The 23,036-nt window shown below is 45.0% G+C and overlaps 1 protein-coding gene and 1 pseudogene across 2 annotated transcripts; both read right to left on the bottom strand.

The window, feature by feature from the left end:
• Positions 1-8,664: 8,664 nt before the first annotated feature.
• On the bottom strand, positions 8,665-10,255 carry LOC125535808 (momilactone A synthase-like; annotated as a pseudogene). Its single transcript, XR_015615764.1, has 2 exons — positions 9,845-10,255; positions 8,665-9,750 (listed from the first exon to the last, which is right to left on the bottom strand). The product of XR_015615764.1 is annotated as a momilactone A synthase-like (transcript).
• A 3,154-nt stretch (positions 10,256-13,409) lies between these two features.
• LOC125535807 (momilactone A synthase) lies at positions 13,410-14,681 on the bottom strand. Its single transcript, XM_048698876.2, has 2 exons — positions 14,526-14,681; positions 13,410-14,439 (listed from the first exon to the last, which is right to left on the bottom strand). The coding sequence occupies exons 1-2, from the start codon at positions 14,552-14,554 to the stop codon at positions 13,551-13,553; spliced, it is 918 nt and encodes a 305-aa protein (XP_048554833.2). The 5' UTR covers positions 14,555-14,681; the 3' UTR covers positions 13,410-13,550.
• Between the last annotated feature and the right edge of the window lie 8,355 nt (positions 14,682-23,036).

Consider the following 23,036-nt stretch of genomic DNA (forward strand, 5'->3'; position numbering starts at 1 on the left):
CATGCCACGCCTCGTCACGACGCGTCGTGGGTTGCGGGATTGAGCCGAGCCGAGGACAGAGCTATGCACGTTGTCTATATTTTTGCTGTATGGGAAAATTAATGAGTCATTAATTAATAATTAACGGACGCGTTAATTACTGAACCGTTTCCGATTCTTTTGGATCGTGACGACTCGGACGTGGGATTTACTCCCACAACCTACCCGGCCCGCACTATATAGTCAGGCAGACGTCTACCCTAGTCGCGGCCGCTTCGTATGGTTTCTCACCACCGTTCCAGATCATTGCGCCGCCAAGCAAGTCTTCTCCATCCCTCCTTCCGGCGTGCACCGTGAGAAGGGACAGCCGGCCTCCGGAACCCCGCCTCTCGTGATCCTGTACGGGAGAGGGGCGATCAGGTTTTTGGGGAGCACACTCGCGCGACTGCTGGCAGCGACGACTTCGCGAACGACGACTTCTTCCCCGACCTCGGCAACCTCGTCCTCAACGACATGGGCGACAACGTCAACGCCGGCGGTGCTGCACCCGCTGCACCGTATGTGATTCTATCCTTCCTGTTCGAGATCGTGGTAGAATTCATGCTTCTAGTATGTGCCCTAGATGTGATATGTTCATCTGCTATGCTAGTTCGCATGATTAGTTTAATCTCTGCTGTTGTGGTCATGATTTATCTTCTGTTTATTCGGATTAAATCTCTTAGTAATTTGCTCATATTTACAACAATCCAAAAACCTGATTATAGGCAATTTACTCCGAGTGGTTTTGCTGCGCATCTGAAGCCACCTGCATTTAAGGGGGCGTAATATAAGAGGTGGCGCACGAGAGAAGTCTACTAGTTTCAGACCATGGGCTGCTATGATGCCACCAAGGGCAAGCCTGAGGGCGATCTTAATCCAGCACAGCTGGAAGCTTTTGAGAAGATCGATACCCTCTTTAAAGGCGCTCTTCTGAGTGTTCTTGATGACTCCATTGTGGATTCATATATGTCGTTTGACAACGGCAAGGACATGTGGGCTGCGCTCGAGGCCAAGTTTGGTGCCTCGGACGCCGGCAGCGAGTTGTACGTCATGGAGCAATTCTATGACTACAAGATGACTGAGGAGCGCCCTGTTGTACAGCAGGCTCATGAGATACAGTCGCTCGCAAAAGAACTTGAGTACTTCAAGTGTGTGTTGTCGGACAAATTTGTTGCCGGAGGCATCATTGCCAAGCTTCCACCTTCGTGGAACAATTTTGCTACTTCCCTGAAACACAAGAGACAGGAGTTTTCTGTTGCGAATCTCATTGGTACTCTTGATGTTGAAGAGAAGGCGAGAGCAAAGGACACACGTGCTCGAGTTGCTGAGGGAGGTTCTAGTGCCCACATGGTACAGAAGAAGAACTCCCAGCCCAACAAGTTCAAAAACAATAAGAACAAAACTCAGGGCAAAGGCAAGTTTGATACAAATAACAAGCCATCACATTCTACCAACTTCAAGAAGAATTCTCATAAGAAGGGGAAGGGACTTTGCCATGTCTGCGGTGATCCTAATCACTGGGCTCCGAAGTGTCCTAACCGCTTTGAGGAGCGCGAACATGAGAAGAGCGGCAAGTCCGCTAATGTTGTCATCGGTGATACTGATATGAAGGAATCAGGGTACGGTATTTTTCCTACCATCCTTTCAGTATTTCAATCCCCTGATTGCTTAATTGACACCGGTGCCAATGTACATGTTTATGCTGACGCCTCCATGTTTTCTTCTTTCCAGGCAACAGGGACTTCACCCGTGCTGATGGGGAACGGGTCACATGCCATCGTTCGAGGTGTTGGTACGGTCGATCTGAAGTTTACTTCGGGGAAGACTGTGCGTCTGAAGAACGTTCATCATGTGTCGTCCATCAATAAAAATCTCGTTAGCGGTTCCCATTTATGTCGAGATGGTTTTAAGTTGGTTTTCGAATCCAATAAAGTTGTAATTTCTAAGTGTGGACAATTTGTTGGAAAAGGCTATGAGTGCGGAGGCTTGTTCCGCCTATCTTTGTCAGATATTTGCACTAAAGTTATTAATAATGTTTGCCACAATAATGAGTCTAATATTTGGCATTCACGACTCTGTCATATTAACTTTGGTTGCATGACGCGGTTAGCCAATATGAATTTAATTCCAAAAATCTCTATTGTCAAAGGCTCCAAGTGCCAAGTATGTGTGCAAGATAAGCAACCTCGCAAGTCCCATAAGACTGCAGAGGCAAGAGACTTGGCGCCACTAGAGCTTATACATTCTGATCTTTGTGAGATGAATGGCGTGTTGACAAAAGGTGGATAGAGATACTTCATGACGTTGATTGATGACTCCACTAGATATTGTTATGTGTATCTTCTGAAATCAAAAGATGAGGCTTTGACTTTCTTTAAAAACTATAAAGTTGAGGCAGAGAACCAACTTGATCGAACAATTAAACGGCTTAGGTCCGATCGTGGTGGAGAGTATTTTTCCAATGAATTTGATCTGTTTTGTGCGGAACATGGTATAATCCATGAGAGGATGCCTCCCTACTCACCCCAGTCAAATGGGGTAGCCGAAAGAAAGAACAGAATTCTAACTGCTATGGTTAACACCATGTTAGACACTTCGGGTCTATCCAAGGAATGGTGGGGGAGGCGCTAATGACTGCATGTCATGTCCTAAACCGAGTTCCCACAAAGCATAAGACCATGACTCCATTTGAGGAATGGGAAAGGAAAAGGTTGAAACTCTCTTACCTACGTACTTGGGGTTGTTTGGCGAAAGTCAATATACCAATTCCCAAGAAGCGCAAGCTTGGACCAAAAACCGTGGATTGTGTTCTTCTGGGCTATGCTTTTCATAGCATCGGCTATAGATTTTTGATAATAAAATCTGAGGTATCCGACATGCATGTTGGTACGATTATGGAATCAAATGATGCAACTTTCTTTGAGGACATATTTCCTATGAAGGATATGTCGAGTTCATCAAATCAGGAGATACCTACTCCATCTAGTGAGGAATTCACTGTAATTCCTGAACCCACCATTGCGATGGAACATGTTGAGAATCCTGTTGAGGGTAACAATGGAACTCCTATGAGGAGTAAGAGACAGAGGACTGCAAAGTCCTTTGGTGATGATTGCATTGTGTACCTCGTGGATGACACGCCCAGGACTATTTCAGAAGCCTATGCATCTCCTGATGCTGACTACTAGAAGGAAGATGTACGTAGCGAGATGGATTCCATCTTAGCTAATGGTACCTGGGAGATCACTGACCGTCCTTATGGGTGCAAACCTGTAGGATGTAAGTGGGTGTTCAAGAAGAAGCTTAGACCTGATGGTACGATTGAAAAGTACAAGGCACGGCTTGTGGCCAAGGGTTATACCCAGAAAGAAGGTGAAGACTTCTTTGATACTTACTCACCCGTGGCTAGACTGACCACAATTCGGGTGCTACTATCACTGGCTGCCTCACATGGTCTTCTCGTTCATCAAATGGACGTTAAGACGGCTTTCCTCAATGGAGAGTTGAAGGAGGAAATTTACATGGATCAGCCATATGGTTTTGTAGTACCTGGTCAAGAAGGAAAGGTGTGCAAGTTATTAAAGTCTTTATATGGCCTTAAACAAGCTCCTAAGGAGTGGCATGAGAAGTTCGAAAGAACATTAACTGCTGCCGGCTTTGTAGTAAACGATGGTGACAAGTGCGTGTACTATCGCTATGGTGGGGGCGAAGGAGTTATTCTTTGTCTATATGTCGACGACATATTGATCTTTGGAATCAAACTTGATTTAATCAAGGAGGTTAAGGATTTCTTATCTCGCTATTTTGAGATGAAGGATCTTGGAGTAGCTGATGTTATCTTAAACATCAAGCTGTTGAGAGATGAGAATGGTGGGATCACACTGCTTCAGTCTCATTATGTGGAAAAGGCCTTGAGTCGTTTTGGGTATAGCGACTGCACGCCTTCTCCAACTCCATATGATGCTAGTGTGTTGCTTCGAAAGAATCAACGGATTGCTAGAGATCAACTGAGGTATTCTCAGATTATTGGCTCGCTTATGTATTTGGCGAGTGCCACGAGGCCTGACATCTCTTTTGCTGTGAGTAAGCTGAGTCGGTTTGTGTCAAAACCGGAAGATGATCATTGGCATGCGCTTGAGAGAGTTATGCGCTATTTGAAAGGCACCGCGAGCTATGGGATTCACTACACCGGGTATCCAAGGGCTTATCTTAATGTGTTCCAAGTGGCTTATTCGGGTAAGCAGAGATGTTGTCCTGCAGAACATCTTCTGAGGAACACACCTATATGAATTTGACTATTAACGTCGCAGTCTTTGAGAATTGGGTGTTCTCTAATAAATTCATGAAAGGCCCTGGAGTATGACGTATACGCTCCACCCGCGGGGAAGCCTTGCGGCAGCCCAGTATCGATCAAGAATTTGTGTGAAACTAGTTTCACAGAAAACTTGTAGTTCAAGGCATAGTCCACTATTCAAGTTGTGATCTAGTGTAGCATAAATTTCTAAATGGAAGTTCAACTTCACAGTCTCTACTAAGCACCGATATATAAAACAGTGTTTTGGAACTAAATGATGAGATGTGCCAATGAGACTTTGTGGGGGATTGTTGGAATTTTGCTAGTAGGCCTTTGGCCCAAAGCCCAACTAAAATTCTAAAATTCTCTTGGCCCATTCATGCACACATGTGAGTGGAGTGAGTGAGGCTAAAGTTTAGTCCCACCCCGGAAGTTGAGAGAGAGTTGCACCTCTTTATAAGGTGAGCTGCCACGCCACGCCTCGTCACGACGCGCCGCGGGTTGCGGGATTGAGCCGAGCCGAGGACAGAGCTATGCACGTTGTCTATATTTTTGCTGCATGGGAAAATTAATGAGTCATTAATTAATAATTAACGGACGCGTTAATTACTGAACCGTTTCCGATTCTTTTGGATCGTGACGACTCGGGCGTGGGGTTTACTCCCACGACCTATCCGGCCCGCACTATATAGTCAGGCAGACGTCTACCCTAGCCGCGGCCGCTTCGTATGGTTTCTCACCACCGTTCCAGATCATTGCGCCGCCAAGTAAGTCTTCTCCATCCCTCCTTCCGGCGTGCACCGCGAGAAGGGACAGCAGGCCTCTGGAACCCCGCCTCTCGTGATCCTGTACGGGAGAGGGGCGATCAGGTTTTTGGGGAGCGCACTCGCGCGACTGCTGGCAGCGACGACTTCTTCCCCGACCTCGGCAACCTCGTCCTCGACGACATGGGCGACAACGTCAACGCCGGCGGTGCTGCACCCGCTGCACCGTATGTGATTCTATTCTTCCTGTTCGAGATCGTGGTAGAATTCATGCTTCTAGTATGTGCCCTAGATGTGATATATTCATCTGCTATGCTAGTTCGCATGATTAGTTTAATCTCTACTGCTGTGATCATGATTTATCTTCTGTTTATTCGGATTAAATCTCGTAGTAATTTGCTCATATTTACAACAATCCTTGCTGCTTTATTTAAACCTAATATCATATTGAATCTTTTTTATTATATACTCTATGCGTCGTGATTTAACTTTTGCACTATCGGTCATGCATAAATAATCATATACGCATGAAAAACGCAACAAATGTTCCTTCCTGAGGAGACTAGCTTTTTTTTAGACAATCTCGTGAAGCCTTTTATTAACCCGTCACAATGAATACAAGGACGAAAGAAAGATCTTCAAGATGACCTAATCAAACATAGAGGCCAACCCGAGAGATAAAGCATGCTTCACTAGATTGTGAGCCTCAAAATTTAAAATCCTAAATTCATGAACTATATTACATAACTAAAAGCAAGAGGAATGTTCTAAGATCGCATGTACCACCACTCCATATACCGATGATGTCCCGTTCTTTATGTCTTCTACCACCGTTTTGCAGCCAGAAGCCACATGGATGCTCTGAACATATAGAGCGTCCGAGAGTGATAGTGCTTCCCTAATGGCCAGTGATTCAAGTGTTTGAGGATCATTAATTTTTACTAGTTTTTTTCTTTCCTTTTCTTGTTTCATTTGTTTTTTTTTGTGTGTTCCATTAGATTTTTATAGGTTTGTATTATTTTCTTTGTATATTTTTCGTATAGGCCAGAAATATTTTTTATATATGCTTAGCATTTTAAAAATAGATGATCAACATTTTCAAAACATATATTTTTATTGCCTATTCTTCAATAAATATTTTAAATTTTTTGTATACACCAGGAAGATTTTATGTACAAATGTTTGATATTTTCTAATGATTAACATTTTTTACAACATAGATTTTATTTCTAATTTTTCCTTATACATTCTACATTTTTTTAGACATCAGGAGCATTTTTTATATGCACGTTTAACATTGTCAAAATACATGATTAACAATTTTGAAAACTTATATATTGTGATGACTACGTTTTTCCTTACATATTGTACATTTCTGTATACAGCGGAACCATTTTTTCTATACACATTTAACATTTTAAATGCATGATTAAAAAATCAAACAAATTGGAACCTATAGTATTTTTTGATTTCTAAATTTTTTTCATACACATTTTACATTTTTGTATACATTTAATGTATACATCTGAAAAATCTTTTATTACACGTTTAATATATTTTTAGACCCTGATTAACATTTTTAGAAAACATTTGTAAACTTATCGTACTTTTTGTTTCCTCGTCCCATACGCATTGTACATTTTCTGTACACATTATTTTGTATACACAATTACAATTTTTTAATGCATGGTTAATATTTTCGTAACTTATGTATATAAAAGTGATTTTTATAATGAACATACTCAGAAGATTTCGAAATATAATCAAAAGTAAAATAATGAAACATAAAAAGAATAGATAAAGAGAGAAAAAAAGGGCTTGAGGGCTGTGTCCTCGGTGGCCCGACCCAATCGGACGGCTGCCTTCAGCGAGATGTCCTAAAGTCTCGCGCTTGAAGTGTTTTTTGCTGTTTTCTAGGCCGATTTTCTCTGGTTTTTTGCTTTGTTTGATTTTACCATTTTTTTTCCTTTTACTTTTTCCTCTTTCTTATTTTTATTTTTTATTATTATTTATGGTTTGTAGAAATTTAAATATTTCATGATTTGTTTCATTTCGCAGTTTTTGGAAAATTACAAACAATTTCAAATCCGTGAACTTTTTGTCAAATTCACGATTTGGTTTTCAATTTCGCGTAGTTTATACAAAGTTAAAAACTTTCCAAATTTTGTAAAAAAATATTTATGCATTTTTTTCAAATTTGAAACAAAATTGGTTTGGTGATTTTTTTTCCAATTTCATGAACTTTTTCCCTTATGCCGTGCATTTTTTTTCATATTCCTTCACTTGTCAAATTGATGAACTTATTCAAATTCGTGATTTTTTTACTTTATATGAATTGTTAAGAAATTTGTGATTTTTTTTGTCAACGGTGAATGGTGAAACTGGTGGTTAGAGTTCAGCAATCGATTGTCGAGACGATTGGTCAACAACGAACGCTGGCGGATCTCGGCCCGCCCATGAACTCCACCGCGTCGTTGCATCGGGTGACCTCGTCGCCTCCAATCGAGCGTTCTTGGGCTCGACACCGACAAACCAACTGCATCGGGGGACACTGGCCGCAGGAGGCGCGGGGTGGAAGTGAGCGAGATCGACGTTGCGAGGCCTAGGGCATGGCGGCGGCGTTAGAAAGGAGATGGGATTTGTTTGTGCCGGCCCCTGGGTTTTGTGGGCTTTGGTTGGCTGGCTGCGTTTTAGGTTAGTGTGCGGCATAGTGAGATAAAGTTTAAAGCAGTTCAGGTTCAATGTAATTTTGTTTTTAAGAGTCGTGCTGTTAACTTTGAGGCACACACTCTAGCCAAGTTCTCGCTTTCTCTAGAACAGGGACGTCACGTCTGATTTGGCTAACCTAACAACGTAAACTGTATTCTAGACCTTCTGAGTTTGATGAATAAACTTGGCTTTTATCCCCCACCCCACAAAGAAAAAGTGGTGTCCACTGCGACTTACATCCTGACTCCTCCTGGCTAAACCCCCTCTTGCTTTATTTTTTTTTTGTATAACGGATATCTCATTAATCTACCAGCAGCTTACATGTACAATCGTGCATTGCAGCACAGGACCATCTGCAAATACAGTTGCATTGAGAAAGTTCTCAATGCTAGCTAAGCATCTGAAACCTTAACATCTATTCTGAATCTTGCTGTTGAAGCCGGATAATCAAACCAAATTCCTTAATGGAGTGGTAGAACCCATCAAGCTCTGAAACCTTAACATCTATTCTGAATCTTGCTGTTGAAGCCGGATAATCAAACCAAATTCCTTAATCGAGTGGTAGAACCCATCAAGCTCCTACCATCCCGTCAAAGGGAAAAACAAATATCAAGCTCCTACAGACACAAGCAAGACGGAAAGAAGAATAACATCTACGACTGTAATTCAGAGTTCATGCATATACGTATGTGTGAGGGATCCTGGTGGAAGATAGGAGTTCATTTCTTGAGGAAGAATTGTTCTTGTAGTTCACTTCTCAAGAGAAAAACGCTCGATTGTTGAGGTGTAACTTTATTTCTGTACTCTGGAATTAATAGACCGTGTATTGTCCGTCAGTCGACTTAAGGAGCTGTTCGGTAATCCATCAGCTCCTAGAAATTCAAGGATTTACAGAGCATCTATTTGGTCGCTCCATGGTTTTACACCAAAAATGCTACATCTACATGGCTTTACAGGAGTTTACAGGCTCCTTTCAAACTTCATAAACATCGCCCCCCCTGATTTTCTTGGAGGTGGGGCCCCTTCCCAACTAACACCCAATAAAAAACCGTCACGTAAAATCAATCATGTAAACTCCTGTAAAAACCTGTATGTGTAGCATTGTTGGTTTTACACTGCATCTCCATCTGCTCCGGAAGCAGAGTGACTCCGAACAGGCCCTTACTGCACCGGCGCCGGCATGTTGGGCGCCTTCCCCACCGTGTACCCGCCGTCGACGACGAGGTTGTGCCCGTTGATGTACTTGGCCTCGTCGGACGCCAGGTACAGTGCCGCCCTGGCCACGTCCTCGGCCTCCAGCACCGTCCCTTCCATCTCGTTGACGTCCTGCTCCACGATCCGCCGACGCTCCTCGGCGGTCGCCTTCGGGTACCACTCCTCCAGGGTGCGCATCACCGGCGGCGTCGGGATGTAGCTGGGCGAGATGGCGTTCACGCGCACCCCGGAGCGCGCCATCTCTCCTGCCACGGCGCGCACGAGCCCCAGACCGCCGCCTTGGACACGCTGTACGGGTGCGGCGCCACGCTGCCGAGCACCCCCGCGGTGCTGGCCGTGCAGATGATGCTGCCTCTGCGGCGCGGCGTCATGACGCGGACCGCGTGCTTCACGCCGGCGAGCATGGCCCGCGCGTTGACCGCCATGACGCGGTCGAAGTCCTCGAGGTCCAGAGAGGCGAGAAGCACGGGCGTGAGGGCGCCGCTGATGCCGGCGTTGTTGAACATGACGTCGAGGCGGCCGTGCCGCGCGACGGCGAGGTCGACGGCCGCGGCGACCTGCGCCTCGTCGGCCACGTCGCAGCGCGTGTAGCACGCCGCGTCGGCGCCGAGCTCGGCCGCCACGGCGCGGCCCAGGTCGTCCTGGACGTCGGCGAGGACGACCTTGGCGCCGTTCCTGACGAACTCCGCGGCCGTCGCCTTGCCGATGCCGCTGGCGCCGCCGGTGATCACGGCCACCTTCCCAGCCAACCTAGAAACTTCGGATCGGTCGTCCGTGATTCACGAGCTCGGGAAAGCAAGCACAAGGCAAGATCGAGTCGAGTGTGATGGGAGGGCACGCGAACCTCTGCGCGGTGGAGGCCGCGGAGAAGTGGCTCGCGAAGGCCGACAAGGCTGGCTCAGCTCGGCTCTTCTTCGCCCTCGTCACGACGACGACATGCCTCACTGCTCGGAACATCCTCCCCCCCTGGTGCTGCTTGATCGTGCTAGATTTCTTTTCCTGAACGTGTGGCTTGGGGATAGGCTACGTGCATATTTCTGTTCCTGGCACAGCCGCACAGTACAGCATGATTGGCATTTGGAACCGCACAGCATGACAGCAAGCCCACAACCACCGTACAATCTACAGTGAACGAATTTAGCAGGAACATCCAAATACTACCAAGTGATCCATTTCATGATAGTTTGTTACCTTTGTCCGGGGAAGGTCTCTCGAGATCGGCATATGGTCATTTGGTGTCAGAGATAAAGTTTCTTATGCAAGGAAGAGAGTTTATTTTCATGAAAATTTAGCGTGAATAAAATATGGTGGCATATCGGTTGGCGTCGTATAGTCGAGTAGAAAGTAGTACTGTTGTATGGCTACGTAGCACACCATCATGTATAAAAGATCTTTTGCCTCTCGATTGTAACCCTATTGTAATGGAATAAAACTCTTTTCAGATCGTAAAAAAAAAATTTGAACAATCTAAAGTGCATATAAATATCAAAAACAGCTAAACAGCAAAGAACAGTAATCTATTGAGTTTGCCGAAAAAACAGTGATAGATAGAGACATTGGCGAATAACCCAATCATCACATCTTGTGACGCTTTTCTTGCCTTATACTTCCTCTGTAAAGAAATAGAAGAGTGTAAGAGAGCTTTAGTGACAAGGGAAGTTTCATAGAGTACGTAAGAGAGCTTCGTAGGTGTATCATACAAAAAAATGCTACACCTACGAAGCTCTCTTACGTGCCCTATGAAACATAATTTGCCATGAAAAGCGTTGTCATCTTTACGACAACATAATTTTTCATGCTTGTTAGATGGCATTGCCATCCTCACGATAACATAATTTGCCATGCTAAAAAAAAATCTGACGGTCGATTTGTAGCGAAATCCTCGACGAATGGTTGTGTGTTGGTCACCACTTGTGATGTTTTTCTTGCCCCCTCACTAATGCATGCAAATGTAAATAAAACTAATCTAGTCGTGCCATCCCTTTGGATACTATCCATGCTTGCGGTAACGCCACTAAAAGGGCTTCAATTTTTTTAAAAACAATCAAGTACATAGACAAAACAAGTATCTACCATCTCATAAAATTTCAATCATAAATTTGAAACACGGTTCAAGATTAAGAAAAGAGAGACACATCTAGTTGTCATTCGGCATAGTTCCCATATTTTGATCTTTTCCACTCAATGCACATTGTTCCCTTTATCACTCCCACAACTAAACTAGTCAGGAGGAGACTATTAGAAAGGAGATCCAACATGTATCTGCAATCAATCTTGCAACAAATATAACAATAACCTATGGAATTAATCAACTTATAAACAAAAGATCCATCATAAGAATTACATGGATGATCATAATCTTGTTTGGCAGCTCATCCAATCTAGAAGGCAGAGCACGATGAATTCCTCACAGAAATAGGCAAACTTGGAGTTCCGGACACATAATTTGAAGACCCCGACCGTCTAGAGGCTAAACTATGGAACTCAAAGATCAAATTCGATTTCCGGATTTCAACTCTGGGACATCAAGGAGTGAGACCACATAACCTGGAGATCAGACCCGGAGTTCTGGGTTTTGCCTCGACCTGCCCAAAGGGAAAATCACTTGTTTTCTTCATGTTGCTAGGCTTTCGCTTGACTGCTTGTGATGGATATGACATGTATATGTTTTTCATGATCCACCAACTTGAAACACCACATGAACTCCCTCTTTATAGTGTGGATTTCAAATTAGTCAAATAACAAAAACTCCAAAAACATAAAATGCATCGACACCTTTTTCGTTTTTGATGTGGGCCGGGGTCGAGGGAGGGGCTCGCATCTAGGCATTTTTAATTTTTGGACTATGTGTATGCAGATCACTCGATTTAAAAGTTAGTCCCAATAAATCGCACGTCATCAACACTGCCCATTTAGGGCTTTAGGTGTCCTTTGAAGTTCTCTATGCACGTAACAAGAAGTCAATTTGGATTGTGAATAATCATTGAGATTATGTTTCTTGTTGTGAAAGATAGATTTTAGAGTCAAATATACGATGCCCTTTCGATGAAGTTTTGAGGTTCTGCTAATGGTTTACGACTCATTCTTCTATGATTACGTCAGAATCAAACACACTATGTTTAATATTCCAGGATGGTATGGTGTACTATAAGTACATAGGTTCAATGGAATTCCATTGGTTATTGTAACACTATTCTTTGGTGTGTGTTTCTACCGGAGTGGACTTATGATACTTGCTAATCTTACTAACAAGAATGGGGAAACTGTTGGGGTTTGATCTTGGCAAACAACCGAGAGAAGAAGTAAAGGGGTGTGTGGCACTGTGGCTCACCCCACCCCACTAATGGATGCATCGTGATCGGAGGTGATAATGAACAATTTCGGTTTTGTTCCTTGCCCCCCCCCTCCCCCCCCCCAACAATCGACACATATAAAAGGAGTACGTTGTGCCCTCTTGGAACATGTACACACAAATGAGGTAGAACCCTGCCTCCAAACCACGGATCCTAAAGAATGCTCGTAAGGAAATATAAGACTGCTCACCACTACAGGAACCTTCAGGTCGGTGCCAGCACGCCATACACGTCTATCCGATCAACTCCCTGACAGAGACCCAAGGTCTCTGCCATGGGTTTTCCCCTATGCTAAATGTGATTTGTCTCTAATTTTCCGTACAAAATGATGTTCTAACGAGGAGATTATTAAGATCCTGGTTATGTTAAACCTACACAATTATTTCTAGCAAGCATTATAGAGCGAATAACCTATTTTTTTTCCAAAAAGGAGGATGGCCTCCCAAAAATGCTAGACTTACGGAAGGCTGCTATGGAATTTGCTTACAGACGCATTTCCCCATAAATCATCTATCCCTTGATTCCCTGTTGTGCCCCCCTTCTTCCTTTGATTTTCTTTCACATGCTGACAGCTCATCCCGTAACTATACTCCCGTGGAAATTGTCCATAGGTGTAGCGTTGTCCGGTGGCACCCCGACCTCTGTATTATATGATGAACACAGTCATTTTATAGCCGCAAAAAAAAAGTATGATGTCATACAAGTTAACCGAAGGAGTTAAAAAAGTGGGAGCCTAGCTCCATGGGGCTACATCAGCCACCCACAATGGGAAGTACTCTCGAAAAAAAAACAATGGGAATTACGTGCAAACAACCCATGTCTCACAAATATCATTGCTAGGTCGACATCCCGACTTGTTGAATATAGTCCGATCTATCGCCTCCTAGTGCATGCACATAGAGACACAGACAGAATTGCACGTCTCCATAATGTGTACTCGGCACCACAGTGAGTAGCCACAAAGATAACAACAATCCGGCTGCTGTCATCTAGTACTCCGCATGGGGTCAACGTATGCATGTACTCGGCATCGAGGACAATTCGTTGTTTCAATCGTGAAACAAAAATGTAATGCTCGGTGATTCTACTTCCGGTGCAATACAATACTTTTTTTTTTTAGGGTGGTGCAATACAATACTACTACGTACTAGTAGTACGTATATAGGAAGTAAATTTATTTCAGGAGCTTGCTTCGTTTTACAGCGCCGGTGCCGGCATGTTGGGCGGCTTCCCCACCGTGAACCCGCCGTCGACGACGAGGTTGTGCCCGTTGACGTACTTGGCCTCGTCGGACGCCAGGTACAGCGCCGCCCTCGCGATGTCGTCCGGCTCCAGCACCGCGCCCTCCATCTCGTTAATGTCCCCCTCCACGATCCGCCGGTGCTCCTCCGCGCTGGCCTTCGGGTACCACTCCTCCAGGATGCGCATCACCAGCGGCGTCGGGATGTAGTTGGGCGAGACGGCGTTGACGCGCACCCCGGAGCGCGCCATCTCCCCCGCCACGGCGCGCACGATCCCGACCACCGCCGCCTTGGACACGCTGTACGGGTGCGGCGTCACGCTGCCCAGCACGCCGGCGACGCTGGCCATGCAGATGATGCTGCCGCTGCGGCGCGGCGCCATGACGCGGGCCGCGTGCTTCACCCCGGCCATCACGCCCCGGGCGTTGATCGCCATGACGGCGTCGAAGTCCGCGAGGTCGAGATCGCTCAGCCGGGGACGCGCCAGGGAGCCCACGATGCCGGCGTTATTGAGCATGATGTCCAACTTGCCGTGGCGGGCCACCGCGAGGTCCACCGCCGCGGCGACCTGCGCCTCGTCGGTCACGTCGCAGCGCGTGTAGCATGCCGCGTCCGGGCCGAGGTCGGCCGCCAGGGCGCGGCCCAGGTCGTCCTGGACGTCGGCGAGGACGACCTTGGCGCCGTTCCTGACGAACTCCGCGGCCGTCGCCTTGCCGATGCCGCTGGCCCCGCCGGTGATCACGGCCACCTTCCCGGCCAGCCTCTGCGAGCTCGAGGCCGTGGAGTAGCCGCGGTGGCTGACGTAGCCGGCCACCGACGCCAGCGCAGCCCGGCGGCTCTCCCCCCTGCAACACACACGCGCAGACACACCAAGACCAAGATTAGCACGCACATGCACGGCGTTCTCTTCCGAAACCAACCCCGGCGTTACCTGGTGACGACCTGCACCGCTCGGATCATCTTTGCGGATCTTGGCGAAGTGCGACTTGGCGATCGAGGCGAAGGAGACGACGGAGCAGCCGATATTTATCCGGGCGCCGGCCCGCCACGTACGTCCGGCTCGCTGTGGATGGATCATTGCATTGCGCCATGTGGGCTCTGACGTAGCATGCAGGTTGCAATCATGCGGACAAAAGGACACGGCACGCCGGGCTTCTACAGTTGCACTGACAGGACAGGCGAAACGCCATTGCCGCCACCTACGCCCTACCCTGGATTCTTTCAACGATCAGGGACTCGGTGAATGCATCGGGAAGATGCCCTCTGTTCAGCCGCGCATGCTTAATTTCCATCCACCATGAGTAGAGTAGGATCAAAGCAATGGTTCATGTCCTGCATTTACCTAAGCATGCATGCAAAGACAAACAGGAGGACCTGGCCAAGTGGCCATGCCGGGCTGTAGCCCGAAGTGACATCTTTTGGTTACCTGATTCGGGCCGGGGCCTGATGCCGGCCTAGCTCCACCACTGATTCACAATCACATTATCCCGATCTGCAGAGCAACCGTGATCGTCCATAGACGTGACATTTTCTGAACCACTAGGGGTTGGGGCACCACCGGGTGGCGCCACTTGGGAGGAAGTTCGGTGGTGCCTGGTAGGGGGGCGCACCTTTTCACTTGCCTTTTGTGGTCTAGGTAGCGCATGTACTGGCAACTGTTGCTCAACTAATTGAAAGTAGATAAATTTCTTAGCTTTGATACATGATGCACATATATCCTTTTCACTTCTCTTTTTTGATCTGGGTAGCACATGCCAATGGATAGTAGTAAAATAATACTGACAGAAGCATGTTGCTGCTTCTTGAAAAAGAAAGATACAACACAAAAGTACAGCGCATGTACAAAATTGATCATGTAGGCTACACTTGATTTAATTCTTGTGAAAAGAGAGCAAATAGCACATCAAGAGCAGATGCCCGAATGGCCTTGTCCATTCCGGGCAGGTTGAAAAGCTCGATCAGCATGGAGGTAGGCGTCTTCATGGCGGCAGCACCATTAGTTGTGTGGCGCTGGGTGGGCGTCGAGGAGGATAGTGGCATTGGCTCCGCTGGCCTCGGGCCACGGCTGCATCATAAAAAAGGCGGTGTCCGCAAGGAGAGGATCAAGGTGCTACCTGTGGATTCCTGGGTGAGCATCACCAGCAGATATGGAAGTGGCACTGGTTCCCATGTCCCAGTCTCCACTGGTGAGGCCGGCGTGGTGGAAGGATCCGAAGAGGACTCACATGCAGATATGCATATTCTGGCCAATCATCTGGATATTAATTACTTACAGGTAGTGAGTTTGATAAATGTTCAGGATGTTGCAAGCTACAACTTCAATCAAGCTGAAATAGATAAATGCACTATAAAACGAGAGGGGAAATTTCTGACCTTTTAGAGTCTTTGTCCTCAGGCTGATAGGTAGGTGTAGTGTCATGTGATCACCACTATCCAACTGCTTAGTGACTGAGAGAAAAGTTCCTGATAAAACAGAGATTGAGTTACAACAATAATGTAGAGATGATGTGAGGGCATGTACAATGATGGCATATGAATACATATTTTTCAGAAGACAACACTCATAACTATCTCAACAACGAACTGATACTGACATCTAAAATGGCATCCAAAATGAAGCCATGCGTGTAAAATTCCATCACATATTTATTTTGGAAGGCAATAATTAAAAACTATCACAACCAACATCTGAGAGCAACATCCAGAGATTACCTCACCATGGAGAGGCACTGGCCATCCTCGCCATCCCCGGATGGCAGGCAGCTAGGCGCCATGAGAGCGTGAGAGTATGGGAGAGATTACCTCACCATGAGAGCACTCATGGAATACCTGTAGCAGCCATATAGATCACAAACTCAAACCCTGCTCATGAAACACGAATTAAATTAGGGAATAAGGGAAAAGAAAGAGCATATCGGGTGAAAATGTGCACAACCTGAAGTAAGGAGGATTGTAACAAAAAATTTGGAGCATACTTGAGAAACTTTTAGAGGGCGTGTAAATCTCATTCATGTGATCTCATAGTATTCTCATTCCTGCAACCTGCGTACAGCCAGCAAATGGAAGCAGGTTCATCTCACAAGAAAAAAGATGTAAACTCCTTCGAGGCACAAATATACTAAAACATAGAAATCTCATACATATATTGCAAAGGCAATCAGTATACAACTAACGACATAATTCGCATTACCTCCCTCGTTGTAGAGACAAAGCGGCATGGTGGTAGTGGTGTACGATTGAGATGCCTACACACCACAAGATAAGCCTGATGAAATTCTGAATTGCCAAAAGTTGTAGATGATTCAAATAAGCAAGGACAACATATAAAAAAATCACAGAACAAAAACCAAAAATCCAAGGTTAAAAAATAGAGTGCCTAAGTAACACTAAAAGGATATACGAGACATGCGAAACAACGAGTTAGATTAGCCTAATGGAACACATGTAACCTTAGCAAGAAAAATATGACTTATTGAAAGTTAAAATTAATATGATGACTAACTACGAAAACTCGCTTATGTGCTCGGGCTCGTATGATCCTGAAGTGTGTAGTAGACATCAGTAGAAAATTTGGTATGACTACCTGAATGCTATTTCCAAAATGATAGCATAACTATTTTGCAAGCTATTCTGTTCTATATCTACAAGTGTACTTAAGCGGATGTATTACTTTGGTTCTATTAGGTACGGACTTCTTTGTTCTCTTCAGACAGAAGAAAAGCTTATTGGTGAGATGAATCATGATCACCTCCAGATTTTTATATATGTACACAAGATCACCACCAAGAATATTTATATTCTTCACAACAGATAAAAGTAACCAGAGTTCTGATTCACACTGCTAACCAACAAATTAACAAGTTAATCAGATTTTCTAACTATAATTTGACAAACACCTTATCCCCATAAAATTCGATGTAGCTTTCCAAGTTTATAATAAGCAACAACAAATGTTTCATCATCACCATGCTTCTGCAAGAACCTGTGCAGACCCTTGTTAGACTTGCTATTAAAAAATGTAGAGCCACAACCAAAGGGACCTATAATGTATCCTCAAACCTGTCCAAACCCTTCAGCTCGAACATTACTGAAATACAAGACACAGAAAATCAAATTGACATACTTCTAGCAGAATATTAGTAGGATCTAATTTGATAATCAAATATAAATTCTTCACACAGAACAGCAGTATAAGTTGTTCAGCATGGGCTAATATGGCACTATCATGACAGTACAACAGAGATAAGCAAACCTCTTTATCTTCTTGAGCCATCGATTAAGGTTATCAAAGATAATTTCACAGTTAACTCGCAACCATGCAAATACACATCATACAAATGGCAATTTGAATTAAATCTGCTACATGTAGAAACAACAAGTGCCTGCCAAACATCTAAACAGCCATAGCTCGAAGGCTAGGTCGGGGAATAGAAAAAGGACAGGGAGATCAAGAGCTCACCAAAGGACATGGCTGTGGAAGTAATAAACAACACCAAAAAGCCAGTACTTTTTACAAAAAACGGTGGGAGAAATAATAAGTAGGCCTCATGCGAGGGCTAACTCCAACCATCATGATAAGGCTATGAAGAATTTAGTACAGAAGTCTGAATGTGGCCTCCTATAAAATACTTTCTAGATAGTTATATTGTACTATAAGATGCTAAATCAGGAAGGAAAAACATGTTCCAATGAGCAAACACTCTTCACACCGATCTTTATAGAACAGACATACCGCATATATATCCTGGACATATGCAGTGTATTACTATATTCAAGGATGGCATGAACATATGCAGTGCTCCTGTGAGACGGGTTTAATTCAGAAAGAATAGTATTATGTGCTTAAAATCTTGGTTAGGGTGAGAAGGTCACCTGGCTGTGTTCAAGTGCCACGGGAACCTAGCAACAATGAAAAATAGATTAAGGTGAGAAGGCCACCAGGTTTCTTAACCAATGAGAACGATGGCAATGTTACAGGTCCGGTGTCCGCGTTGCGGTGAATTGTGCTGCGTAGAACTGGATGCCCTTTCCCAGCCCGCAAGCTGAGCCCAAACGTATCAACCACCACCTTGCTCTAGATCCATTCCGTGAACACATAAAACACTAATTAATGCAACTCCAACTTCATAAGAACTCAATCAGAACAGAGTCTTTATTCAGAGAAAAAGCCAAAATTGATGCAGCAGTTTTGTGTGCACCTGCCATTGCATGGATCAGTTGTGACTGAACCCACCGGTCTCTGAATTGCCTTGCCTTACACGGGCAAGTTTGAGCATACATACTAAATCAATTAATCCAGACGACGGCTGCCGTCACATCCTTCGGCGAGACTCCACCACTGGGCATTGGAAGTAAAACCAAGACACGGTCGGTCACACTTGGGTACACCAATAGGAAAATCGGTGAAGCATATTATGAAATTAAAGCACTTTAGTAAATGTGTGTGTGCACACGTATAAGAGGGTGTCATCATGTACTGAGAGCACTGGGCATATTAACTGTTCATTTCTTTCTTACAATTGATGATCAGTTTAAATGTCTTGTAGTGAGTTACCTAACATGCTTAAGTAATGTAACTAATAGGCGTGACAGTAAATGAAGCAAATAATAAGCAATAGTCATTGCCGTGTTATGTAGCCCATACAATTTAGAAATGAAACTTCAGTAGCAGATATATGGTTTATGTGTGAGCAAACAAAATAGCGTTTACGGTAGTTAGCTGATGAGTGTTTGTGTGTCAGAACTGTTAGCAAATAGTAGAGCATACATATTAACTTCTAAAGGAGTGGTTATGTGTCAGAATTGTTATCAAATAGCCTCAGGTCAACATTGGTGACACCAATCACCAAATCCCAAGAAACAGGACCCGTATCGGATGAGGGTTAGGCAGATGGACATAATTAAGTTAAATTCATGCGGCTAAATTCAGATGACACGGGAAATTGCAGATATATATTGAGGCTAATATTTTGGTATTTTTTGACAAGTCTGATGGAATTGTCTGCAAGTCAAAGATGACCAGCAATTCTTCCGTACATACAGTGATCTAAGCCTAAGTTCCTTCAATTCCACAAATGAAGATGGAGAAGGAAGATGGATGCATACCTGGGTGATTGCACGGAGGTGGAGGTGAGTGTGGCCTTCTTGCCGCTGATGGCCAGATCTGCTCCCAATGGTGCTTCTCCATGGGCTTGTTGTCTCCTTCTTCATCCTCCCTTCATCTCGCCCTCCCCTCCCCGACGACATCGCCGACGGCCATCTGTGTGTCCGGCCCGCTCCGGCTGGCGCTCAACCCAGCACAATAGAACCACCCTGCCGGTCTGCCTCCTCCTCAGCATCATCGAATTTAGGGCCCCGGATTTAGAACCCTGCAAGCCACCTGCGGCTAGATGTACACCCCGGCGTCGCTGAAACCCACAACCGGTATCCGTGCCAGTCCCCCGTGGTTCCCAGAGACCTCACCGGCGTACCCGACACCGCGGCAGTTGCCCGAGCCCGGGCCTCCATGTCGGCGGCATCGCGGTGCAGACGGGAGGCTTGGCCCCACGAGACAGAGAGTCCGATGCTACCACCGCTCTAGGACATACACCGGTTGGGAAGACGAGGATCTGCAGGTTCTGGGAGTGGGAGACGAGCGCACGACCAGATCGAGCCTGCCGTGTCATCATGGATTACAGATGAGAGGAGACTTCGTGGGGAAGGCAAGGGAAGCGAAAGAGAGGGGCGGATTGGTTGCCTCTCGCTAGGCTGGGTAAGACAAAACAAGGCACCCAATCGCTGGCTTCGGGAGCGTTTTTTTTCTCTCGCTACGTGTCTATCCTTCCTGCCCAATCCAGGCCATCGACGTGGCATATGCGAGGGGACGCCCTTCGCGCGACTGTTAATGGGTTGTATGGTCCAGCTAGACCCATGTATAGTCCACATCATTAAATTAAGCCAGGAATATGAACACGTGGATTCAGAACAGAGTAGCATAGGGGAGCGAATACTTGTGCTAAAAATACCCCCTCCGTCCTAAACTGTAGCGCTTATCAAACATTATCAAAGTTAAACTTTATAATTTTTGATCAAGTTTGTAAAAATACATATCGACATCTACTATATGAAATTAATACCATTAAATTCAGCATAAAATATATTTTCATATCATATATATTTGGTATTATAGAAATTGGTTTTGCTAAATCTCACCTAGCTGAGAAATACTCTTGTCTCATTCACACCACCCGATAAAAAAGTTGGGTCGCGATTCAGCAGCCTCTGGAGCGCCTAGCTCAACCTGTGTAGTGATGCCTCGTCCAGGAGCTCCTATTTTCACGTAGGCCGGCAGATAGCCACAGATTTATATTCTTGGAAATTTTCAAACTCACAAAAATGTGAATTCCTTATCGTTTTCAATTTTTCAAAAAATTTCCAAATTCTTGAAATTATTTTGAACTCATGTTTTTTTTAAATTCATAAAGGGATTTTCAAATTTGTGATTGGCAAACGTTTTAAAAAATCAAGAATACTTTATTTAAATTTGCAACTATTTCTAATATTTAGGAACATTTTTAATTCACGAATATTTTTTCTTGGTATGGTTTCAATTCGGTTCTAAAATGCACAGAGTGAGACACTAGATAGTAACCTTTTTTTTTTTGCAAGAGCACTAGATAGTAACCTTACTTTGTGAATATTCTTCCCAGCATTATCCAGTTTGCACATGTTTAATTAATGTGTTTTTTCTTATCCTGTTAGCAAGTCAAAGATTTTCACGGAGCTTCAACACGAAGACTTGATCTCGCAAAAACAAAAGAAAAGAGGACGGACCTATTCTTCTTAAAATGAGACAAGAAGCGATTGTTCCACTAATGATGCATGTTTGGATCAAGTATTTCCCCCTGCTCAAGATGATTCCTACATGTGCTGAGAATGGCGGACTTTCGTTATCAATCTGAAGTACAAGAAAAAAAGAGATGTTTCTTCTGTCCATTTTCCCATTTTTTTGTGGGGTTTTCCCATATTCTTTTCATGAATATGATAAAAGGAAATGTAATGCGAAAGCATTTATCTGAGTGAGTCAGCTCTAACTTGAAACAAACATGCCCTACAAGTGGACTGCAATCGAACAATTTAAATTTATCAGATGCTTCTTTATTCAATTTGTGTTCAAATATTTCTAATTGCTCTTTTGTCGAGATGGACGGGTGTGGCAACACGCTTTCTTGTTCTAATGTGTTTTGTGCGATATATTGCTATGCTCATCCACAAGACAAGGTCCTTATTTTGATTTAGTTTTCCAAGCACATCTGTAAACACTGTGGTGGAGTGGGGAAACATTTTCACCCGGCCGTGTGTTTCGTTTCGATCGTGCGTCTGGCACCCCACCCGCTGCGTTAGACACAGACCCACACATCACAGTTTTTTTTCTGGTCGTCTTCTTCCACAAACGCATCGCAACCTTATCTGCTCCCCCATGATCCCCTGAGCCGTTTCTCGCTCCGCCGGTCCGCCACGGCTTCACGGCGAGCTCCACCACCGGAGCGACCTCTCCTATATCCCTTTTTTTTCTTCCTTCCCGGCGAACTCTTCCTCCCGCCTCCCATAGATTCCATGTCGTCGTCCTCACATCCTCCCTGCTCCTGACGACCCCTAACTCCTTGGAGTTAGACACGAAACGGCCTGGGGCGGCGAGCCTAGGTGCTGCGAACCACCGGCCGCCGAAGTTTTATGATGAGATGGCCGAGATGACCATCTCCGGCAATGGTAAACAACCGATCAGACGGTGTTGCAACCATTGTCGGTTTTTGCTACGACCGGCCACAAATTTTGCTACAACCAACTGGCCACTCTGCCTCTCGTGACAGTGACGACAATATTTTTTGCTACAACCATAATCTAATTTTGCTACGACCGCTAATTTTTTTTGCTACAACCAAATGGCCATACCGTGCCTCGCGACGGGGAGACGGCCGTTTATGTTGTAACCGCCGTTTACTTTTGCTACTACCCGGTGATACAATTTGCTACTATCGGCGAGAATGAATTTTTGCTGCCACCATCTACTTTTTCTACTACTGGCGAGGGCGAATTTTTGCTGTAACCGCGGTCTATCACCGTCTACTTTTTGCTACTACCGCTGGGGTCAATTTTTTTCCTACAGCCAGCAATGAAAATGTTGCGATCGACACACACGACGAGCTACAATCAATGCGGCGACCATTTTTTGTTGCAACCATCATTGTCGTTTGCTACAACCAACAACAAAAAAAGCTACCTCTGACGACATGATTTGCTGCAATGGCAACACCGAAGTTTTGTGGTGGCGACCGAGGTGTTGCGTTTTTGCTGCAACCGGAAGTATGAAAAGCTACCACCGGCGATCATTTTATCTACAACCGGCAATGAAAAAGCTACAATCGGATATGTGATTTGCTGCAACGGCCACGACGGAATTTGT

This window comes from Triticum urartu, chromosome 2A, assembly GCF_056163025.1.
Source record: "Triticum urartu cultivar PI428250 chromosome 2A, HENAU_Tu73, whole genome shotgun sequence".
In the NCBI taxonomy this organism is placed as follows: Eukaryota; Viridiplantae; Streptophyta; class Magnoliopsida; order Poales; family Poaceae; genus Triticum; species Triticum urartu.

Coding starts and splice junctions, on each gene's coding strand:
- LOC125535807 (XM_048698876.2), bottom strand. CDS start 14,554: ATGATCCGAGCGGTGCAGGTCGTCACCAG. Junction 14,440..14,525: donor GCGGTGCAGGTCGTCACCAG/GTAACGCCGGGG, acceptor TGTGTGTTGCAG/GGGGGAGAGCCGCCGGGCTG.